Source organism: Mustela erminea, chromosome 5, assembly GCF_009829155.1.
Source record: "Mustela erminea isolate mMusErm1 chromosome 5, mMusErm1.Pri, whole genome shotgun sequence".
Lineage (NCBI taxonomy): Eukaryota > Metazoa > Chordata > Mammalia > Carnivora > Mustelidae > Mustela > Mustela erminea.
Genome location: NC_045618.1, coordinates 52925818 through 52947339, shown reverse-complemented (window position 1 = coordinate 52947339; position 21522 = coordinate 52925818). Strand labels below are relative to the sequence as shown.

General features: G+C 34.9%; 2 protein-coding genes across 2 annotated transcripts; both read right to left on the bottom strand.

Moving 5' to 3' along the window:
* Positions 1 to 7374: 7374 nt before the first annotated feature.
* LOC116589947 (olfactory receptor 4K1-like) lies at positions 7375 to 8310 on the bottom strand. The gene has a single exon (XM_032341681.1). The coding sequence runs from the start codon at positions 8308 to 8310 to the stop codon at positions 7375 to 7377; it is 936 nt and encodes a 311-aa protein (XP_032197572.1).
* An 11337-nt stretch (positions 8311 to 19647) lies between these two features.
* LOC116589946 (olfactory receptor 4K5-like) lies at positions 19648 to 20615 on the bottom strand. Its single transcript, XM_032341680.1, is given in 3 exon segments — positions 19648 to 20002; positions 20004 to 20086; positions 20088 to 20615. Coding segments are annotated over 3 exon segments (966 nt in total).
* Between the last annotated feature and the right edge of the window lie 907 nt (positions 20616 to 21522).

Below are 21522 nucleotides of genomic sequence, written 5' to 3'. Positions count from 1 at the left end.
TTTTTTTCATCTTGCAACATTATTTGCTACCCTCATAACACTTATTACAGTTTTAATTTTCACTTATGTTTGTTTGTGTACATGTTGTTATTTGTTTGTCCTCTCGACCCCAAGATTATAGGCTCCATGTGTGCAAGAACCAAATCTCTCAGACCACTGTTAATCTTGGCACATAATTTAGCAAATGGTAAATGCCCAAATAATCGTATTGATTCAGTGAATAGCTGAATAGGTAATTGCCCATGAGATGGTTACTTTTTATTTTTAAGAACTGCTATAAAGCTTTGTTGTTTTGAGAATATCACATAAATGGGATCATATGTGTTTCCTCTATATGCTGTTTTTTTTTAAACCAACATAATGCCTTTGAGATTCATTCCTAAGTCAATAGTTGCTTCCTTTTTATTCTGAGTACTATTCTAAACCAATTCTGGACTTGGCCATGTGTCTTATTCTGTCCAGGAGGCTGCATTGCATCTCACAAATGAGAGGCCATGTAGAGAAAACTGAGGTGCCTTTGGCTGATAGTCAGCTAGCTCCTACTGCCAACTTGCCAACCACCGAATGTGTGAGTGAGGTCATTGTTGATCTTCCAATTTCCAGACTTACCAGACAACATAGCAGAGATTATATATGCTGACGCACACCAGAGAAAGAACCCACTGGGTTTGTGAACTAATATAAAATGCTTGCTGTTTCATTTGTTTATTTTTAAAATGCTTGTTATTTTCAATCAATAAATTTTGGAACGGTTTGATACCATTTTCTTCTACTTCTTCTTGCCACATCACTAAAATTCTAGCAGTAGTTATATCCTTGACTACTCAATATCCTATTGTCCCCTTTATGGCTCCAGCTCTTACTAGTTTCATCCCCCTCTTTTGTGCTTCAGGCTAAGGGTGGCAGAAGTTCCTGCTGCTAGTTCCTGAATTCCTCATTTAATTCTGCCAGGACTTCTCTATATTGTATGTTATATTAAAAATCTCTGCCAAGTGTGCTTTCTATTTCCTTTTGTGACCTTAATTTGTATACTTCTTGACGTATTCTAAAATTATCTCAGATTTCTTCATTCCATTAAAACTATTGCCATTTATCTTTTATTTTAGCTGCCTGCTCAAAACTTAGAAAAACTTGCAGAAAAGTGGCCTACCAAGGTACTTCACTAAATAAAAGGTCTTTGGTATTTATATCATCCCAATGTGAGAAGAAGGTGCTGGAAATAGTTATGATATTAAATAGGATGTTTTCTCTGTATTGCATATCCAATTACATACTGAATATATCCACTTCAAGTCCATTATGTACAATACTTAATCATCATCTTCCCCATATTTTATACATAATGAATATTTTAAAAATTAGTGAATAAACTCCTCTTGAAGTATATATCTTCCTGCTAGTTCCCTAAGCAAGAAATCTGAGAGTCAATGTTGATTCTCCCTTACCTTCAAATGCGGCCAATTGATAGGCTTATCTTTAAATACCTCTGAATCTGTTCAGTTATATATGCCCAACCCTCATCTCCCATTTCAGGGAATCCATTTTCTCTCTTAAAAAGCAGCATCCTTTACGAGTTTCATTGATATTTCCAAAGATAATTTATAGATAGATAGAGATAATTTATAAAAAACATAAATATATAACATCTCCTACATTTATATCATTAAACACAAATGGTAACACTCTTTGTACGTGACTCTACATGCTGATTTTTCTGATAAATAATACTTTGTGGAGGTATTTCCTATTTGTACATATATAATGCTGTAGTACTTTCTTTTTCTGAAAAAACTATTGTCATTTGCAACAACATGGATGGATGTAGAGGGTATTGTGCTAAGTGCAATAAAAGAAAGACAAATACTATATGATTTCACTTACATGTGGAGTCTAAAAAAGTAAATGATTAAACAAAAAGCAGAAACATATTAATGAATACAAAGAACAAACTGATTTTCAGTTTACACAAGAAGGAAAAAACACAAAAACTGATGGTTGCCAGAGGCGGATGAGGTGAGGCGATGTGCATAATGAGTGAAGCGGTGTAGGAGGTACAGGATTCTGGTTATGGAAAGAGTAAGTCATGGGGATAAAAGGGGTACAGCATCTGTAGTATAGTAAATAGTATTGTAATAACACTGTATGGTTATAGGGGGTAGCTACACTACTAGTGAGCGTACCATAACAGAGTTGTTGACCATGTTGTACACCTGAAGTTAATGTAATATTTTGTGCCAGTTATATTTCAATTAAAAAAAAACTTATTATCTTTTATGGTTTCTGTGTGCTAAGAATTCAGTAATGGTTTGACTGGGCAGTTCCAGCTTAGGATGTCTCATTCTCATAAAGCTACAATGAAAGGCTTGGCTGGGACTGAATGATACACTTCTCTGGCTGGGAGTTGGTGCTGGAGCTTGGAAAGAGGCCTCCATTCCTCTCCATAGACTTACTTGAGTGTCCCCATGATATAGTAAGTGACTTCCTCCAGAGTAAGCAGTGTAAAAAGAAAAAAGTTTTCTGTGATCAGATCTCAGAAATACCTCCTTGTGGTCACTTTTACCATATTCTGTGTGACACACAAGTCGTCTCTAACTTGCTATGGAAGGGACAAAAGAAAACATGAAAGCCAGGATATTCAGATCATTGGAGATTGGTTATCACAACTTCAGTATTTAATTTTGGCAGGAATGGGAGGCAATGGGTGCCTTCATATGCTACTGCTGGGTGTATAAATTGGTGTACTTCATTGAGGGGGTGATTTGATAGTGGCTAGTAAGATTTAAAATGCACATATCTTTGAATATATTCTATGTCCACTGTAGCAGTGTTTGCAATGACAAAAAGAAAAGGAAAAAATAAATGTCTGTAAATAAGGGAGTAGATCAATAAATTATAGAATACTTTGGAGGATTTAAAAAGATGTGTGAAGATCTATAATTGGCCATAGAAAGATTTTTAAGGCACATTGTTAAGCAACAAACAGAAAGAAAATACTCTTCCATTTACACAAGAAGGAAAAAACACAAAAACTGATTTTGTATGTTGCATATAAATGAATGGACACAAAAATCCATGGTAAACCTCTTGAAGGATAGTGTAAAAATTTTGGCAGTTACTTCTGAAAATGGTATGGAGTGGAGTGGAGGCAGTACCTTTGCTTTGTAATATTTTGTCTTACTTGAATTTTTAACAAAATGTCTTTAACAATTTAAATATTTAAACTTGGTAACAGACTGACAACTTAAGATAGCCTCTTCTAGTAAAGAATATAGTGTTTAGACTTTATGATATCTATTTTAATTTTCAGAGCCCCTTTCTGGTTTATAGATTTCTAATTGCTACTACAATTTTGTTGATCTCAGATCAAGTCTTCAGAAATAATTAAGGGAAGAGGGCAAGGTCTCAACTTCAAGCCTTTTACTTATGTTGTTATAATGCATAGGAAGTGGCTGTTAGGTATACAGATATTAAAATATTGCCTCCCACTTAGCCTCAGTTTTATCATCTATAAAGTATAGATAAAATATAACACTGCCTACCATATAATACTACTGTGATCAAATGTGACACTGACAGTTGTTGGCACTTACTAGACATGCAAAACGTAGCCACTGTTAGTTTAGATCCATTCTATATTTCTTATCAAAACTAAAGCATTGTTTTGGTCATAATGGAGGATGTGATTGAATATATGCTAAGGAGAATGAAACCAATCATGATGGGTGTTGGTTGACTCTTATTCTTCCCCCAAGAGTATTTAAGGGAGGAATACCACCTGGATCAGAGCTATATTAGCTTATGAGAGTGTATTTTTCTTGGACTATACAATCTAAGCACAAAACACAATCTATTGCATTACAAGGGGAAAAAGTCATTAAACAATCATTACATAAATACTTATGCATCCATATCTAGATATCTGTTATTAAATTGTTTGGAGGTCATTTATATTCTCTGGGCTTGAATTTCCTTAGTGAAAAAATAATGAGTCTGGGTTAAATTATCTCTAACAACACTTCCTATGCCAAAAGTCCATGATGAGGTGCTCTCTAGCCCTCCTTTAATCTGGGCCACTCCTTCCTTTTCCTTACAACTAGAATACAGCATAAGATGGTCTCTAGTTATTTTTAATAGCTGGGCAGCATTCTATTTTATTGATGTACCAATAATATATTTTAGAAGTCTACCTTGATTGAAATTTAGATTTTTATATTTTGATTTTTGAAATATTTTGTTCTTGGGGCACCTGGGTGGCTCAGTGGGTTAAGCCTCTGCCTTCGGCTCAGGTCGTGATCCCAGGGTTCTGGGCTCCAGCCCTACATCAGGCTCTCTGCTCATTGGGGAGCCTGCTTCCCCCTCTCCCTCTCTCTCTGCCTGCCTCTCTGCCTGCTTGTGATCTCTCTCTTTCAAATAAATAAATAAAATCTAAAAAAAATAAAAAATAAAATCTTTTGTTCTTAAAATCAGTGCTTGCAATACATACTAAGTCCATATTTGCTTTTACATGTGTGTGTGTATATCTGTAAGATAAAATGCTGGAAGTATAATTCCAATTCAGTTTTAAATTTTAATAGATATTTATATTTTCCTTCATATATTTTACCAATTTAGAGATTTAATAACAATATTTGAGGTTTCTTTTTTCTTGGGAGGGTTTGAGATTTGAGGTTCATGTTTTATCGGTCTTGTCAACATGTTATACTATCAGACTCTTGGATCTTTGCCAATCACATAGGTAAATAAAAGAATTTTGCTATACTTACACTTGTATTTTTTCATAAAATAGTTTTACTGTTTATTTGTTGATTAATACGTCCAAGAATCACTTTCATTACATTAGTAATTAATTCCCTATTCATATACTTTGCTAATTTTTCTCCTGCCTTATAGGCACTTATTTACTGGCTTCAAAGAGTTCTTTTCAAATTAAAGATATAACCACTACAAATAATCCTGCTTTTCACATAATTTTATTTTTAATTTTATCATAGGCTTTTAAAACAACAACAACAAAACAAAACAAAACCTCTGTGGAAAATTATGTTGTCAGATTTATCAATTTTTTTTTAACTTTATGACTTTAGGGTTTTTTGGTCAAACTTGATGTGATAGGTTATGCCTGATCACTCAAAACCCAAGTAGATCTAATAGCGAAGATTCTGAAAGTGGAAGAATGTGTCTCTGGCAGTACAAAGAATTGAGCAAGTCAAATAGTCACTCATTAAATTCTAATTTCCCTCCTCCTGCTGCTGCTGTTCTTATTCCCCCTCTTCTCCATTTTCCCCTTGTGCCATAGCCTTTCTCCCCTGGTTGAAGATCAGAGCAGAAAAATGAGTTGAATTTTTAAGAGTGCTATCAGTACCCTCCATTTTCACCAGCAAAAAAAAATGGTATCAAGAACGTCATGACTGCATTAAATTTTATTGTGTATTTTTAAAGTTTTTGACACTGTGTAAAAATATATAAAAAGTAGTCAAGTATAAAAGATCATTATCATATTTGACATTGTATGAATGAATCAAAAAGTCTGAATTTCTAAAAAACCTAAAGTTTATAAGCATTATCATGGAAAAAGACTGTGTGTCTATCTCTGAAACTCTGCACGAGGATTTAGCATGCAGAGTTAAAGTCTATGCATATAGCCACTAACTTATGTATTACAAGTGAAATACTGAATCCAGAATGAAGACAATTACAAACTTTCTTTTTTATGTTAAGCAATTATTTTCTTCAGTCCTGTTACAAGGCCTTTTTCATGATGTAAATCACAGGGAGAAGTACATAAGAAAAAATTGGCTAACGAATGAAATACTAATAATAGAATTTTAAATATTTATTATTATACACAAATTTTAATTTCCCTCTTCTGGTTTACAAAAAATATGAAAGGATAGATTTCAGATTTGGTCATCAAATAATTTTGGTCACTTTGTGTATCAGCATACTTTAGGTACACATGGAATATTAAACTCTTTCTGTGAATAATGAAAAATTCATTATAACCAATTATTTCTACTTAAAATAAGTAAACTTGGAAAAAAGATACATAGACATTTCTCAACTTATAATGGTTTGACTTACTTTTTTGACTTTTTGATGATGTGAAAGTGATAAGCATTCAGTAGAAACTGTACTTTGAATTTTGAATTTTGATCATGTCCTTGGCTAATAATACGTGGTATGATACTGTTGCATGACGCTGGGCACCCACAGTTCCCAGTCAGCCAAATAATATGAGGATAAACAGCCAATATACTTACTACCATTTGGTATCCATAAAAGCATTCTATTGTTCACTTTCAGTAGAGTATTCAATAAATTACTTGAGATTTGAATACTTTATTATGAAATGGGCTTTGTGTTAGATGATTTTGCCCAGTTGTAGGCTAATCCTAAAATATGCTTTCTGTTAGATGTTTTTTCACAGTTGTAGACTAATGTAAGTGTTCTAAGCATATTTAAGGTAGTCTAGGCTAAGCTATGATGTTCAATAGGTTAGATGTATTAAATTCCTTTTCAGCTTACAGTGGGTTTGTCAGGAAGCAACTCCATTGTACTTCAAGGAAGGCTTGCAGATGCTGCTGATAACAGTAAATATCTAGAAAATGCTTTATAATGAGTATAAATGCATATTAAACCATCTAGAGGAAAAACAGAAAAATTGAGATAAGAAAGATGATACATAACCAAATACACTTGATCCTTGAACAATGAAGGTGTTAGAGACACCAACTCCCCACAAAGTAGAAAATCCAAGTATAAATTTCAGCTGTCCCCAAATTTAACTAATAGCCTACTGTTGACTGGAAGCCTTACTGAGAACATGAACAATCAATTAGCACATATTTTTATGTTATATAGATTGTATACTATATTCTTACAATAAAGTAAGGTCAAGAAAAATATTAAGAAAATCATTAGGAAGAGAAAAATACACTTACAGTATTATACTGTATTTATTTTTAAAAAAATCCACATATAAGTGGACCCATACAGTTTAAACCCATGTTGTTCAGGCATCAACTGTATATATAACCAAATTATAAATTACCAAAATATTCAATACAGAAAGAAAAGATAAGCTAACAAATATACATTAATGAGGTAAAATCTATGTTGCAGGACACATTTGTTTTTACTATGTCAATATATGGAAAAGTATAATTAAGTTGAACATACCAAAAGCTCAGTTTGCTTATACATTTTGAGTGCAAGGTATAACAATGCCATGTGTTCAGTTGAAGAGAATCACAAGTTTAGTAACATGAGTAGCATTTTATGTAGATTAGAATATCATTAGCAAAAGTAATTGGAATGGTGTTGTGATCCAGTAGAAGCTCTTTATTCCCATTCAGGATTACCTCATGGTGATCTCTAGTTTTTCCAGGAGTTCACATGACGGTTTCTCAGTTTTCGCATGGCTGATTTAACATCTTCATTCCTTAGAGAGTAGATGATGGGGTTCAGCAGGGGTGTACAAACAGTGTAGAACAGAGAAAGGAACTTATCCACAGAGAGTCTGCTAAAAGGCCATATATAGAAGTAAATACAAGGCCCAAAGAAAAGAATCACTACTGTAATGTGAGCAGTTAATGTAGAAAGTGCCTTGGATGACCTGCTGGAGGACCGGCGACGAACTGTGATCAAAATGATGGTGTAGGAAATAATTAAAGCCAGAAAACAACCTAGTGATATCAGGCCACTGTTAGTTAGGGTCATAATTTCCATTTCATAAGTATTCATACAAACCAGCTCTATCACCAGGGGAAGGTCACAAAAGAAGCTGTCTACCTCATTGGGGCCACAGAATGGCAGATCCACTGTAAAAGCCAAGTGACTCACAGAATGAAGAATACCCACAGACCAGGAAATAAACACAAAAATTATACATAGTCTCCGATTCATAATTGTGCTATAGTGTAGGGGCTTACAGATAGCTATAAATCTGTCATATGCCATAGCTACAAGCAACATCATCTCACTCCCAACAAAACTATGAAGAAGGAATATCTGGGCCATGCAGCCCTCAAAGGAGATAGTCTTGTGTTCAACAAAGAAGTCCAAAAGCATCTTGGGAGTGGCAAAATTAGATTGGCAGATATCAATGAAGGAAAGGTTACTGAGCAGGAAGTACATAGGTGAGTTCAAATGGGAGTCAGAGGAAATTATAACAATAATCATGATGTTGCCCAGAACTGATGTCACATATACTAAAGAGAAGATGGCAAAAAAGAAAAGCTGAAGTTCCCAAGATTTAGAAAGTCCCAGAAGCACAAACTCAGATACCACTGATTCATTTGTGTTAGCCATGAAGCCACTCTCCTGTTACCTAAATAAAGGCAAATCAGGAAAGATCACAATGGTAGTACTATATCCAGTATATATACAAAAGAAATATGGTAAGATTTCAATTAAAAGTCAGTTTAGTTTAATGAAATTATATAAGTAATCAATTGTCTAACATCTGTGACTGCAATGAAAAGTAGAAATATGGAAAAAAGGGTATGATATGGATGGTTTCATAATTTAGTAGATATACATATAAAAAATTAAAATATATATATATTAAATCCAAAACAAGCAAATGTGATACATTAACACCACAAATATTAGTAAGATGAAAGAAATTATGGCAAAATGGTGAGGTAAGGTATCATGGGATAGCTATTACTTAAGCTAAAACTTCTTAAAAGTTTTGAATTTGCCAGCCAAAACCGAATAGAAAAGTCCATTTCAAGCAAAGGGAATAGTGGGAAGAAAGATATAAAGGTGGAATGGAAAGACATTTTCACAAAGCCATTAATTGAAAGGCCTGGCTGGAGGAGGGTATACTAAGGAACAATAAAAATCAAGATGGTAATGACAGATCAGAAGCAAAGCATGGAAGAGTTATTAATGTCTTGAGAAAGAAGGCTAAGTAGATTAATATTCTTGGAATTGACAATCATAAATTGCTTGACATTGTTTTAAGAGGCTTAATGGAAGCAATTTGCCATATTATGAAAAGAAGAGCCAATGTTGATGCTCTGAATTTTCTTTAAAAATCAAAAATGTTTCTTTCATCCATGTAAGTCGTTTACCAGAGTCTACCATCTGTTACATAAAGATCAATTTTGAATGAGCCACCCATGTATTTTCAGTGTATTCTCTCTACCTTTTATCTCTTCCTAAACACATCTGATGCACCAGTATTTATCAAAATCTGTGACACCTTTCAGATATCATCCTTTTGGAAATGCTCCATATAGTTGGTACATTTTGAATGCATGACAGATTTTCAGAAGAGTGAAGCTTAGAGCTTAAATTGCCTCTTGAATGTTTTTGTTTGTTTGTTTTGTCACTGTGACCATTTGATCCCAGAAAAAAAAAAAATCCTACATGACCTCTGGTTGTTCAGGAATCATTTTTGCCTCTAGTCCTAGATACCCAACAATATACAGTAGGAATTTATCATTATACTGATTGATTCTGTATGCTGTATTTGGCCATGATTAATATAACTGATATAATAAATATTTTAAACTTTTAAGGTAAAATTGTAAGGTAAACATAAATCAATTAAAAAATGTTATAAGCTTTCATTGTGCTTGTTGAAGCACTAAGTCCTACTCTTTCAAGGGTTCCCATCTTTGCATGTGAATTATGATATCTAGTTTTAAGAAGAGTGACAAAACTTAAGTGACTAAAGAATATAAACAGATCAGTAAGGCATGAACTGACCTCCATATAAACTTCTATCATGGAATTCTTATCTCCATGAGGAAGAGTTGAGCCAATGCTTGAATGTCTGATCACATATTTACAATGCAAAGGGGAGAGGAGGAGGCAAATAAACATTGAAAAGGAAAATGATTCCTATTTCTAAGGTCTAAAGTGCTAAAGGACTACAGTTATGAATTTTTAAAAAGGTAAGATTAAACTTTCAAATTTAAGAAGATGCCATGAGGGACTACTTACAGTGTTCAATTTATTGTAAAGCCTGCCAACTGTGATCACCTAGTAAGATAACACTGAAGAGTGAGAGGAAGAAGAGAAGGAGGAAGAGAAGGGGAAGCATAATGGTTAAAACATGTTCCAAACTATGGAAAGAACCAAGATGCCCTTCAACGGACGAATGGATAAGGAAGATGTGGTCCATATACACGATGGAGTATTATGCCTCCATCAGAAAGGATGGAGTATTATGCCTCCATCAGAAATACCCAACTTTTGTGCAACATGGACGGGATTGGAAGAGATTATGCTGAGTGAAATAAGTCAAGCAGAGAGAGTCAATTATCATATGATTTCACTTATTTGTGGAGCATAACAAATATCATGGAGGACAAGGGGTGTTAGGAGAAGGGAGTTGGGGTAAATTGGAAGGGGAGGTGACTCATGAGAGACTATGGACTCTGAAAAACAATCTGAGGGGTTTGAAGTGGCGGGGGGTGGGAGGTTGGAGTACCAGGTGGTGGGTATTATAGAGGGCACGGATTGCATGGAGCACTGGGTGTGGTGAAAAAATAATGAATACTGTTTTTCTGAAAATAAATTAATTAATTTAAAAATTAAAAAAAAAAAAACCATGTTAGATAAAGTTAGTGGTATTAATACAATTTCAAACAATCATTTTATCTTTGAAAAAAGGATACCCTAAAAATAAAATTTTCTACAAATTCCATCTTTCTAATACCTAATGAATGTTAAGGTTTGTCAGTTTCATTTTTCAAAATACTTGAAGTAACTAGAAAATCCTTTCCACACTGAATTTCCTGTGATCTCTTAATCCAAGGAGAGTATACCAGGTTTGGTGTTAGAGCTCATTTTTTTTTTCAATACTTAAGGTATTATATTAAGGTATTATACCCAATAGAAGAGATACATAATATATACCATTTAGCAGTTATGTGACTGACCTTGGGAGATAGAACTACATTATTTCCAAGGCTGTTTTCATCTCTAAAATTCTAAAAGCAGAGGCTGTTATATTATGGAAACATGTGAAGTTTATACAAGTCACTCAATTCCTTGGTCTATGCACAGAACACCCAGAAGCTTCTCCATTAATGGGTCACTTGTGTGTTCATCACTAGACTACTTAGAGATAACAAATGTTTTCAGATCAGAAAATATACTGTAAGAAAATTTCCTCTTCCCAATGTAAGACCAAGTCTGATACGTAAAAGTTGATGTTATCTCAGTACCCATCTAAAGTATTGCAATAGAACTCCAAAACCATAAACATGCATATTTTTTTCTTTTCATTATTTCATCTTATAATAGTTGATTACCTATAAGCATAGCAATAAAAAACAAAGATACCCTTTTTGACCTACTTTGTGTAGCTACTCCTTCTTTATTCCAGGGAAATAAATGGTCAACAAATATTTGCTTAACAAATGGCTAAATATTCTCGAATAGAAAGCATGAAGGAAGCAAAGAAGGGACAGATGATGGTTATAGCATACTTCCCTTTGTTTATCAGATGCTGATCCTATTATATCAGAGCTGCCCTAAACCAGTATAGTGGGAAATCAACAGAGAAGTAGAGAGCCAGTTATTTGCCTCTTTTAGGTAGAGCTTCCAGCTTGACTGAGACAATAGTGGCTGTTCCTTTTCGATCTTCTAGTTGCTGATTTTGCATCTAGACGACAGTTTACAAATTATCTAGTCCAAACACAGTGGTCAAATGCATGTATAATGTTTACACTTTTAATGATTTCTCCCAGTCCTTCAGTTCTTCCTTATTTTCTCCAAATACGGTGTCCCACAGTTTCTAAGCTCCTCACTTTTGCTGTGAGTCTTCATGCCTAAAATATTTGTGATATATTCTTGACTTGATGCATTTTAAGTTGGTCTCTGCACGAAGCTGTGCAGAAGCAAGCACCTCAGGTAGTGAGGATCCTCCTTTTCTCCTTACTATACAAGTGCAGTATCCTAACGTAAGGCAATATAAAGCCTTCATCCTTGTTCTATGGAACAGATTTCACTGGGGAAGTGAGAAATCACTCACTGGAGATCTGATGTCACCCTGCAGTGGGAGTAATTATGTTTTACAGAATTTTCTTTCCAGGAATGGAAAAGAAAAAAGGTTTTTTTACCAACTAGTTGGTACATAGGAAAGCAAAATATTACTAGATTTTCACTGACTTCCACTCAGCAAATACTTTTTCAACCACTAACTTTTTGTTAAAATAATGAAACCATCCTGAAAAGGATCACCTAGCCTCAAGGTGGTTTCCTCCATTTGCAGGGAGCTCAGTATTTCCAGAGATAGTTCCATCTATTATTAAATTGCACAACTGATTCTACCATTAATAGTTTAGTAGAACAAATATGTTCTCACTTCAGCATGAAAGGTTTTCAAATACTTGAAGGTGCTCTACATTTCTTTTCCATGAAAAATCTTTTATTTCTCTAAACATATGTCAGCAGTTCTTCCAATACATTATACATAGTAAGTTTTCTGTATTTCCAAAGCTGGTGATATAGATGTGAGTTTCAAATGGTCATCTTTAAAAAAGGAAATTGAAAGTAAGTTTCCTTGTATATGCTCTGTAGAAAATATTTAATATTTATTTTTAAGAAGGTGTCAAAATTAGAGGCCTAGGATAATGGAGGGGGACAGCAGACAAGGAAGGAAAACCCATATCTGGAGTAGGAGTCCATCCCAATAAGGATAAATCACTACCCCCCACATGGAAGAAGGGGTGTGATATATTTGACATGCCACTGAATGGATGTGGTCTCACTGCGGAATGGCAGCATATCAGGTTTTCAGGTGCAGTTCCTTCTGCTGATCAAGTGTTCATTAGGACACTTGTTTTAAAGGTTCAAGTTTTAAAGGTTTGAATATTCTGGGGTATGATACCGAATCCCCTCATGATGGGGGGGATCCCAGAACTTAGGAGACTAATCTTAATAAAAGGTATTCCATGCTTTGGTCTCAGATGGACACTGATGTGAGGTATAAAAATCCACACACTTTGTGCCTACCCACATAGACCTGTCCTCATTTTTCTCTGCCACATATTCCAATTTTGATCTTTTAAGACATCTATTAAACCAATAAAACTGTATTTCACTGTCCAGGAATTTATATTTACTTCCACATAGGACCAATTTTCCATCCCAAATTTGATAACTGAGTGAAATATTTATGGCTTTTCCCAGTAATAGAATTTTCCCTCACCAGTTTCCATTAGTCATCTGAGTGGACAAGAATGCAGCAGTTGTCCATTTTGTGCTTGCATCAAGACAATCAGATCATTTATAGAAACCCTTCTATGAGACCATAAAATTGATCTGAAGTAAGGGTATTAATGCAACAAAAGTAGGTAATATAGAATTCTGGACTACTTCAGGGTGCTGATTACTTGTGATTTTATACCTGCTTCAGCCTGGTCCCAGAGTTGGCTTACTGCTGTGACAGCTAGAAATTGTGACTTGTTGATACTTGGTTCATAATGAGCAGTGCTAGTCACATAGTCACTTGAAAACCCACTTTCTTTCTGACACTAGAAAACTCAGTCTCTGGTAGGGCCCTGCAGCATCCTAGGATTTGCTTTTCAACCACAGTGTAGTTCTCTGCTGCAGGATGCAGGGCTTCTTTTCTAGGATCCGAGGAACTAGCATTGTCATTCTTCTAAGTGGCTTTGCTAAAGAATCTGTGCAGTATTCTTATTTATCATCCCTACCTCTATTTGACTGGTTTTCCTGGTTTGTATAGCATGAGTAGTAAGGGCAGCTTGCACTCAAGACTGGACTAAGTACAAAAGATTCATTGGAAATCGGAAATCCTGTGTGACTTAACCCAAAATGGCATCAAAGCCATGTTTGCAAGGCAGCTTTATGCTGCCTCCAAGATTCAGTGAGCCTGTAAGTACTGTGTCTCTTTCTCAGTGGTAAGAAGCACAAAACAAAATTACATTTTTGTATGTTCTGAGGGGATTCGGTATCATACCTCAGAATATTCAAACCTTTAGAACTTGAATGACTTAATAGATCCTGAAATGTTAGGGATTATCTTCTACCTCTTTTATGTCATTTCTGCTCAAAGGTCCAATCACTATGTGCTTTCAATGTAGTGGACTAGTATGATGATGTATAGATTACCAGGACCATTAAGTTTACTAAGGACTATATTGTGACAAACTAGGAGAACCAATATAGAAATGGGTCAACAGCAAATGTTTCAGAGGTAAGGGAGTGACTGATGTCTTTTTTTTTTTTTTCTTTCTTTAATTGTGAAAACTCTGTCACAAAATAGAGTTGAGAGGTTTTCTTCATTGGTGTTTCAGTTACTTTGTGGCATCCTTCATGTATTTAGTTCTGATGTAGTCTAGGGAATTTCAACATACTGGAAATACAGCATATTATATGTCAAGGATCTTCTCCAACGGGGAGTATTTATGATGAAATATAATTTTGTCAAAAAAAAAGTAAAAATACCTATGATGAAATACTGAATCTTGATGTTATCAGATTCTTCTCTCCCTTTTCAGTCTTCTAAAGACCATCATGATGTGCCTTGTAGTCAATGTGTTTCTCCTGGAGGTTTCTGTTACTGTGCACTTTTGGAAATTATACTGCTAATGCTTTGCTTTTACCCTATGGTGAACATGAATCAAATTATTTCCAGTAATTTTTATTTTAATGGAACTAAAAAGCTTCGCTTTTTACCCTGAGCTAGCATCTTGAGGTACACTTACCACTGGCCATATTGTCTCATCTCTCTAGAGTCTGTTCCATCACTTCAGCTCCTCTATTCTCTGAGCTATGCATTGAGTTTCTATTCCTTGTCTGAAGTGTTACTCGTCCACTTAGCTCATACACATAGCAGAAGTAGTTTACATTCTGAGAGCAGAAGGAACAAACAAGTCTGCCCTGGCTTTTGACTCCATATTTTCTACAAAAAGTCACATTATGAAAAACACTTTCAGGATATGTTCACCTGCCATAGACAAAGTCCCTGTTTTTGTGGAGTTTACTTCCATCAGGGAGAACCATATTACTTAAAAGAGGATGTGGGTTAATGTGGTGATATGAATAGAGAGCCAAGGGCCTTATTAATCATATTAGTGAGGATTGCTTTTCTTTTGCCCTAAGAGGAATGCATAGGAATTGGAAGATTTTAGGGAGGTGACCTGATCAAAAGCAAGTAATCTGCTCAAGAGCACATAATAATAATATGGTCTGAGCTTGGATTTGACAAGTCTTATGAGAAAAGTTATTTTCAGATTTCTAAAATGTACTTTTATTTCCCCATTTTTCTGCAGTTAAATTTATGTCTCTGTCAGTTTCTCAGGGGTATAAGAAAAGTCCACAGAGATCTGTAAACTGGACAAAAAAAAAAAGGAGTATTTCAAATTAACATTTTAAAATACCTCCATTAAAAAATGTATTACCAAATTATATTAAGATTTGTCTTAAACAAAATATAACATGGGATTCTACTGCTCTTAGTGTCTCAATTCCAGGTGAAATGTATTGCTAGTTACCTTGAATAGTTGGCAGTAAACTAAAAAAGCGTTTGTTTTAGTATTAATGTCTCTCTTTGTTTTACTGGAACTAAAGTAATTTGAAATATTTTATGAAAAAGTTTGTTAAAGTCTCTCTTGAACTTTTGGCTTTATATTTTGTTTGTTTTTATCATTGCATGTATGACACAAAAATGCATTAACACAGAGTGGTGCTGCCTCTGTCTTGGTGATCGTCTTGACCTGCAGGGTAAAGATAACAAGCAGATTTATCTTTTCAAATGGAAAGCTCTTCAGTAGGGTCTTCTCAGGAAAAGCAGACTGATGATTAAAACTTTAATACAAACTTTAAGGATTCAGTGTTACATACACTTGAATGCTCCATTTTCCCTCATTAAAGAGCACTATACAAGGTTTCCTATCACATTAAAATGAAATCCATGAATGACTGGGGAAAAACGAATGAGCAAAACCCAAACCAAACCTTTGCTATGAAAATAGTCACACTGGCTTGGAGCAGAGAGTGAAATTTTATTTTATTTTTTTTTAAGTTAGTAAATACCTGATTTGTTGTCTTAGGAGAAAAAAAAAATAAACAGTTGACAAAGGATATCATACACTATGAGTATATAAATAGATGAAAACGCTAACATTTTTTGGTTCAGCCAGCTCTTGAGTTTCCTCATTACGTGTCATATTTTATGAACCACTTTTAGATGCTTCTGGCTTTTCAATATCTTGTAAATACTTAAATGTTTCGGTATCTGTCAGAGTGCCATCAGGAGACAAAAACTACACTGGTATTTTGAACAAGGAATGTTGAACATGGAGACTTAGCAACTGGTAGTAGTACAAAAAAGGGATGAAAGAGAGCTCCAAATAATGTTCTAGGGCTGAAGGACAGAACCAGGGAAGGAACAGACTTTGAAGGGGGACCCCCTCCCCAAGGGTGAGTTTCAGAACTCTCTGGAGAGCTTATGAATAGGCCTTTGGACAAAGCTGGTCCCCAAATGGAGTGATGAGGAGCAGGAAATGAAAGGCTGAGACTGGCAACAAAACTTGCTGGAGGGTGAGTGCCACTGGGTAGCCCATGGCAGCTGCAGTGTAAAAGAAAGAAATTAAGGACACTGGAAGCGGGAAGAAAGGCCTCTCTCTTCTGTAGTGTTCATCCAACATCCTTTCATGACAAAGGTGAAAGGTTTGAGTCCAGGTCAGATACCACAAACATGTCAATGAAGGGTGGACTTCATGTCAAGAGACAACAAATTGATAATTTATAGAGCTTCCTTGTCAAGAAATACACAAAGGAAAAAAAACAAAACAAAACATGATTCTTCTCTATTAAATAGAGTATTTTATTTTCAGCAGCTTACCTGCTTTTGTTACTCTTTTGATAAGAGGAAATTCCACACATTATTTTAATTATTGCTCTCTTCCCTGCCATGCATTAGTAGAAATTCTTTTAACAGCTCTGAAATTGTGTCTAAGAAAGCTGTCAACTTTGTCAACATTCAAAATGTAGGACTTTGAATATCCAGCTTGTCAAGGGATTATACCAATAATTGAGAATAAAATGTGTGTGTGTGTGCGTTTTTTATTTCTTTTCAGCGTAACAGAATTCATTGTTTTTTGCACCACACCCAGTGCTCCATGCAATACATGCCCTCCATAATACCCACCACCTACCTCTCCCCAACCTCCCACTCCCCGCCCCTTCAAAAAAAAAAAAAAAAATGTGTGTTTTTCTCTATTACGAGAAAACTTGCTGGCTTTCCAGGCATTCTTTGGAAGAACTTCACTGAAGTATAAATACCACTTCATCTTTTCTTGAATGAGAACTTGCAAAAATAGTTTGTAAAGAACATAAATCATGCCATGTGAAAAAAATCCAAAGAGTTTGGGAAAATTTGAAGTTCTTTCACTCAAGCATTTCCTCTTCTGTAAATATTAGCTATGAAAGTTCAGACTCCATTTTTTTTAACAGATTTATTTATATGAGAGAAGGGGAGAGAGAGAGAGCACATGTGATTAGGGAGATGGAGAGAAGCAGACTCCAGGCTGAGCTGGATCTCATCACTCTGAGATGATGACCTGAGCCAAAATCAAGAAACATGTAATGCTTAACCAGCTGAGCTACCCAAATGTTGCCAGACTCCTTAATACTTACTTTATCTCAAGGATTCCAGTAAATGTTTAAGATTAATTCAGTATCAGAGACAGCATATACTTTCCTCTGTTAAAGATCACTCTACAGTCATTTTTTTAACTGAAAACCAGAAATCAGTTACTAAAGTAAAATATTAATGTATATCCAGTCTTATGTTTAAGTGTTATGCTGTTGTTTGGGAAGGAGAGCTATGATATTTATCATATTTTCAAAAGAATCTCATAGTCACAAAATGTTATGAGTGCCTGATTAGCTAATAACTGGTCCAGTTAAGCAGATTACATACTTTCTGAATTTCTTAACACATTTATTCTCATTGTTTACCATGGTTAACAAAACATTTTTATAAAATACCTAACAAGAAGGATCTGTTTCATATAATCTAGCATCAAATCATCTATCATTGAAAAAAAGAATGAAATTAATAAGCTTTCTAATGAGTTCTGCTACCCTAATACTTTGGTACTATAGGCTGATTAAAAGAAAATCATACAGTACATATAGTCTTTTATTCAAGAAAAAGGGGAATCATAAGGCTGGACCTCATTCCCTGAATAGAAAAACAAAGCAGCCTGCATGGTTTAGAGTTAGAAAACATTGGTAAGACCTCTTCTTTCTGCCACTGTTTCAGATCTAAGCTGCTGACTTTCCCCTCTCACTACTGATGGAATGATATCCTAAAATTAGAAAGAAATCAATGTGTACATATTCCTGGAAGAAGTAGCTGATGTATTTAAATTTACACTGAAGTGTAAATTACTTTTAAACTACCCTTACTGGAAGGTAGGCTTTGAGAGTAGAAAAGAGCAAAGAATATCAGTTCTCAGAAGAACTAGAAAGCTATGGAGAGAGTAAAAATTGAGTGGGATGGGAGAAGAGGAAATTCCCAAGGTTTTTTCAATATTTTACTTAATGATGCTTTATTACAGTTGGGTTCAGAAAAGATGAGATGGAATTGGGAAGATAAGTAGGCAAATAACAAAAAGCAAAACTCATGTTTTCATCCTTGGAGAGACTAATATTTATGTTTGTCTAATTACCTTTTATGAATTGAGGAGTGTTGGGGGGGAAAGCTTAAAAACTACTAATGAATCATTGAACACTGCATCAAAAACTAATGATGTACTATCTGTTGGATAATTTAAAAAATAAAAATAAAATAAACTTTGAGAAGCATCCAAGAAAGCCCTTAAAAACAATTATCAACATTAATAAATCTGATAATGGTCCTGAGAGGTTCAGAGTAGAAATCCAGAGGTCTTTCAGGATCCAGGTTGCAGTTAGATTGTATGTTTATCATTGATTCAGTGTCACTAAGAACTCTGTATTTTGTCTAAATGTAAAGACTGTTGCGTAGCTACTTATAGCATAGACAAAAACGTCAGTGTTTTCAGAGAAAACTGAAATTATCTTAACTGATTATAGAAAGACCATTAATCAAAAGATTTGAAATGCAAGCTCCTGATTCATTTAAAAGCATTGTTATTGGAAAACAATATGGGATAGGCATAATTGATGTTAGGGGAGGGGTTTCATAATTTAAAAATCTCCACTTAAGTCTACACACTTGAATCAGTGGAAAGGCTATCTTCTGGTTGGGAAAATTGATTTTCACTATCTTGAAAACATTATTCATCTACATAGATTTTTCAGCATACAAATTAGGAAACTGCTAGGACCACAAAAAATGCCTGAATTTATGCCCACCAAAGAATCAGGTACTCCCTTTTTTTTCCCTATCATACTCATGCTGCAACTAAAGCAGCGAAAGCATTAATACTATCCACATATTGTCATTCTGTTCATTTCCAGAACAAGTAATCATGATATATTTTCCCCTATTTTTTTATATTTAGCTTTTTCTTAGGTGATACCTGGGAAGGGGCTAGTTAATATCCATTAGATACTCTCTATATCATCTTCCTCATCACTTCCACCATAACTGAGATATGCCCCAAGAACACATTGAAAATATTTATAGACAGAGTATCAATTTGAGGAAGTTGAAGGAATTGTGTCTTAATAAAGGGAATTCCTTGCTACTAGTGGAATTTCAGAAATTTTCTTGGGCCTCAGGTAATAGGTCATAATCTTCCTCATGGCAGCCTTCATATCCCTGTTTCTTAGTGTGTAAATAATGGGGTTTAGAATGGGGGTGAAAACGGTGTAAAATATGGCAAGAAGTTTATCCACAGGGTAAGTGGTAAAGGGCCACACATAGATAAAGATGCAAGGTCCAAAGAACAATATTACTACAGTGATATGGGCAGCCAGTGTAGAAAAAGCCTTGGCCATTGCAGCAGAAGACTTAAACCAGAAAGTGACAAGAATAATGATGTAAGAGCTAACCAAGAAAGAGAAAGTACTTAAGGATTCCACTATTGATTACAATTAGTATTTCAATTATGTAAGAGTCCAGACAGGCAAGTTTGGTCACTCGAGGAAGGTTACAAAAAAAAGCTGTCTACTACATTGGGTCCACAAAAAGGCAGGTTCACGGTAAATGATAACTGGCTTAATGTGTGCACCAAGCCCACAGCCCAGGAGACCATTACCAGGACAGTGCACGTCCTTCGACTCATGATGGCTACATAGTGTAGGGGTTTGCATATGGCTACGTATCTGTCATATGCCATGGAGACAAGTAGTACCATCTCTCCTCCAGTAAAAAGGTGGATGAAGAATATCTGGGCAATGCAGCCACTGAAGGAGATGGTCTTATGTTCACTCAGAAAGTCAGCAATCATTTTAGGGGTAGCAAAAGAAGCCTGACAGATGTCCACAAACGAGAGATTTCCCAGGAGGAAGTACATGGGGGAGTGCAGTCTGTTATCAGAAGTTACTGTGACGATAATGAGAAGGTTTCCCAGCACAATGACCACATATAACACAGAGAAGAAAACAAAAAAGAAAAGCTGGAGCTCCTGAGAACTAGAGAGTCCCAACAATACAAATTCAGACACCACTGAAGAATTGACCTTATCCATGGATCCAGGCTGCAGATGGTCTCTGCAGCAATCCTAAAGGAGGGGAAATAGTAAGGGATCAGAATTCTGAACCACAGACTTTCAAAGCAAAGGATTCTGAGATCCCAGATATAACGTGTACTTCCTGAATAAGAAATGTGGAAGAGATCATGATAATATATGTGGAGGGTAGGAAGGAGCTTAGAACAATATCTAAATAAATAATTTTATCTTCTCATTAGAACCCCTTGAGTTTTGGATAGTCTTAATAATCTATTACATAGTAGTAAACAGGCTAATCCATGAACTTACTTATGATCACAAGGCAAGAGGAATGACTTAAAGCCAGCGCCACAGGCTTTGTAGATTGACAAAAATGATTTACATCTGTTGTTCTTCTGGTCATTTTCCATCATTAATTGTAATATATCTTGAAGTGTAACATTCTCTTTAACTCTCCAAGTGATATACATGGCTTAATATGTGATGTCAAGTCACACTGACTGTTTGACTTTAGACTACTTTTTCTGAGCTTTAATTCCACATTTCAAAAAAGATGGGAAGTGAAAAATGCCTACTTATAGAAGGCTTTGAAGTTTAAAAAAGTTGATGAAATTCTTCTATCAAAGTAATTCTAACACAATAAATGTTCTTAATATATTAAATATTCCCATATTAACAAAACTTTACCTTACTGCTTTTGGAGGAATCCTACACAATTTAGACAATCCCTACTAAAGAGATACTGTTATATATTATCTGGGTCTATAGTCAGACAATCCAGTTTGTCAATTATTCATCTGTATAATTTCTTAAAATACATATTATAACTTTAATTATCTAAAAGTCATTTCTGCTTGATTATTTAGGAAGAGTACCTAAATTTTCTTTATGCATTTTGTTTGCAGATCACATTTAGTTTTAGGCT

Coding starts and splice junctions, on each gene's coding strand:
- LOC116589947 (XM_032341681.1), bottom strand. CDS start 8,310: ATGGCTAACACAAATGAATCAGTGGTATCTGAGTTTGTGCTTCTGGGA.